General features: G+C 40.2%; 1 protein-coding gene across 1 annotated transcript; it reads right to left on the minus strand.

Moving 5' to 3' along the window:
- Positions 1–610: 610 nt before the first annotated feature.
- Positions 611–1,669, minus strand: LOC101564798 (N-formyl peptide receptor 2-like). The gene has a single exon (XM_004644677.1). It carries the CDS (start codon positions 1,667–1,669, stop codon positions 611–613), a length of 1,059 nt encoding a protein of 352 aa, XP_004644734.1.
- Positions 1,670–3,197: the final 1,528 nt, after the last annotated feature.

A 3,197-nucleotide genomic window follows, 5' to 3' on the forward strand; every position in this document is an offset into this window, starting at 1 on the left:
CCAAGATTCCACATCATTTCTTTTTACCTTACATTCTTTCCCCACATTCAATCTGCTCAGAATACACACTTAGTGTTATGTTTTGTGTCTAATTGTCCCCTAAATCTTCACGCAGTCATTGTGGCAGGCTTCTATCTAGACTGTGTGATTAATTCATCATCCAATGCTGTGGTGACGGGTGTGAGTGCCACACCTCTCCTGGGTTGGGGATGGGAGAGAGGTTCAACAGCTGCCAGAGCTGCTGCTCCTCTCTTTGTTCTTTGCTGTTTTATACTATCTTGTTACAGCTCCCTTCTGCTTTGTGCCACTCTGCCTTAGAGCCAGCTGAGTATAGATTGAAAATTCTACAAGCTGTGATCTAAATAAACCTTTCTTTTCTTAATTTTGGGTGTAGGTATTTTGTCCCAGCAATGAGAAAAATGTACCTGAGACACTTAGGTCGAAACAAAAGAGAAATGACACTCATAGAACCCATTATCTATTTCTTTCCCTCCAAATTCAGAGGACATATAAGTAATTTTCCAAAGCAAATTTTCAAGGGCATATCTCAAATTGAAATGAAATTAAAGGTGAGATTAGGATAAGATGAAAGACAAGCCCAAGCCCCTTTTCAAATTTCTGTTAATGCCTCATCTGCAGGAGGTGCCACAGAACTGGGGGATGTGTCTAGAGCCTGGACAAAGTTGTCACTCAGGGCCCTCTCCAGTGTGATGGGCAGAGAGTGGATCAGTCTCTCTTGGAAGCCCTGACCCACAAAAACATAGAGTATTGGGTTAAGACAGCTGTTGAAGCAGGCCAGGGACATTGTTGGAAGTAGCAGTAATGGGTATATATGTATTATCTTATCTGTATACATTTCAAGATCTTTGACCCAGACTTGGCCTACAAGCACAGTCAGTTGAAAGGGGAACCAACAGATAAAGAAGGAAGCCACAACAGCAATGAGGATCCAAAAAGGGCGGTTAGACTTTATCATGTGCATTCCACGAATCTTGGCAGCTATTAGCCCATAACAGACCAACATGGTGGACATGGGCATGCAGAAGCCAATAATGAACTGGGTAATCCCTATAGGTAGTATTATAGCATGGAGTACCTCCATTTGTTCTTCCTCTGTGGATCCCAAAGATTCAATGGAGTCTATACAGTAAACATTCCCTTGTTCATTTACTGTATTTGGGAAGATGAAAGCAGGCAAAGAAAAGACTACAGCAAGAATCCAAGCTCCAATGATCACCTTTTTGGCCAGGTTGACACTGCGGTGCTTCTGGGACCACACTGGATGCAGGACACAGATACAGCGGTCCAGAGCAATGACAGCAATCAGGAAGATGCTTCCATATTCATTTATGTCCATCATGATGTTGATGAACTTGCAGAGGAACCGTCCAAAAGGCCAAATTTCTCTCATGGCCATGGAGACAATGAGGAAAGGTAGCGTAACACTGAAGAAGAAGTCAGCAAGGGCCAGGTTCAGGTAACATATGGTGGTGACTGTACGTGTCATCCGGAATCCAGCCACCCAGATCACCAGCCCATTTCCCAGCAAGCCAAGGATAAAAGTGATTGAGAGTAGCACCATTGAGAACATCCACAAAATACTGTATGTAGCAGACTCATTGAAAATCCATTCAAATTCATATGGAGGAACTGAGATGTTGGCTTCCATGTTGCCCACACCTGAAACATATGAAAAAAATCAATTTCTCTAGTGTAGGTTCATTTTACAGAGTATATATGCAGGATCAATTTCACTTGTCATGGTACCTTCCACTCTACCAAGGGAATTCATTTTACCAATACTATTGCCCAGTAATAAAATAAAACTGTATGTCTCTTGCATGTTCTCTGGAAAGTCAAGTTCTCCACACTCTCACAGGTTTTCCTCTCAGGTAAGAGGATGAACATAACTTTCACACCTACAGGAATTATAAACTAAGTATGTACAGGTAAAGTAGCATAGAGTAGAGGCAGCTTCACATGTTGAGTATACTCACATATGCATGTCCAATGGTGTTTCTATTTACGAAGTCATGAATAAAGGCCAGCTATCCCTTGCACCCTCCTTCAGCTTCAGGTTCTTTTCATCTCATGGATTTTTTTTTTGTGGAACTGGGGATTGAACTCAGGCCCTTGTGCTTGCCAGGGAAGCACTTATTCCACTGTGCCATCTCCCCGGCTCCATCTCATAGATCTTGTACATCGCCAGTGTGTGTCTTGACAATCCTGTCTGCTTAGAATTTCTGTTGATTTATTTAAAGATTTTTCTAGAGTGTATAGTTGTAAAGAACTCTCAATATTCATGTCACTACATGATGGTGAGTTACAACCTCTGTGTCTTATCAAGGCAGAGTCAGTAAAGAAGACACTAACTCTACTTTCAACCCACTTTCTTGAAAGTCATGTACTTGAACAATTTTAGTATTTTTTGTGATAGACAGTATGACAGTGGCATGTTTTCTTAATATCTGTGAGTTTTTACAAGAGACTAATTTTTGTTTTGATTGCTGTGCCTGGGGTTCAGTTTTTTCCACATAATTCCTCCAAAATGTTCAGACTTCTCTACTTTTCACAGGAATAAACTGATTTTCAAAACAATGATGAAGACTGGTATAGACAATTTAATGTTAGAGAAGAATTTAGGTCCAGCTTCATCAGTAAATGGCAGTTATGGAGTTGTTCAGATTTAATATACATTACAATATTATGTCTCCTCTCATCTATAAAAACTGTAGCCAAGGCTTCTAATGAACTGTTTAAAATCATGCCAAGTCAATCAATGGAGGCAATAAGATTTTAAAAGAAGATTTAACTAGTTCTAGAGCAATTGCATTTATTGCTATATGGTAATATCCTCATTGCTATATGACTCTGCCTTTGAAAGGGGTTCCTCTGGAATTCCTAGGTATGCTTTTACCCAATTCTGATATTTTTCTCCATTTCACTTCTTCCAGCACTTATCTTCTTTCCCTATCTCTTTTTCTGGGGCCATTTTGGGACATTGTACAATGTCAGTCTCAGCATGGTTGACATTGGAGACTGGCGACTTTGTTGTTGGGAGCTGTCATATGCATTTTGAGATGCATGTTTGGTCTCTGTCCTTTATGGACCAGAAGAAAATTTTTTTCCAGTAATGTCAAAGTGCCCTTAGGGGGTGGTGAATTATTTGTAAACATAAGAATTATATAATTCTATAT

The sequence above is a fragment of the Octodon degus genome, unplaced genomic scaffold, assembly GCF_000260255.1.
Source record: "Octodon degus isolate 3935 unplaced genomic scaffold, OctDeg1.0 scaffold00206, whole genome shotgun sequence".
Taxonomy (NCBI): domain Eukaryota; kingdom Metazoa; phylum Chordata; class Mammalia; order Rodentia; family Octodontidae; genus Octodon; species Octodon degus.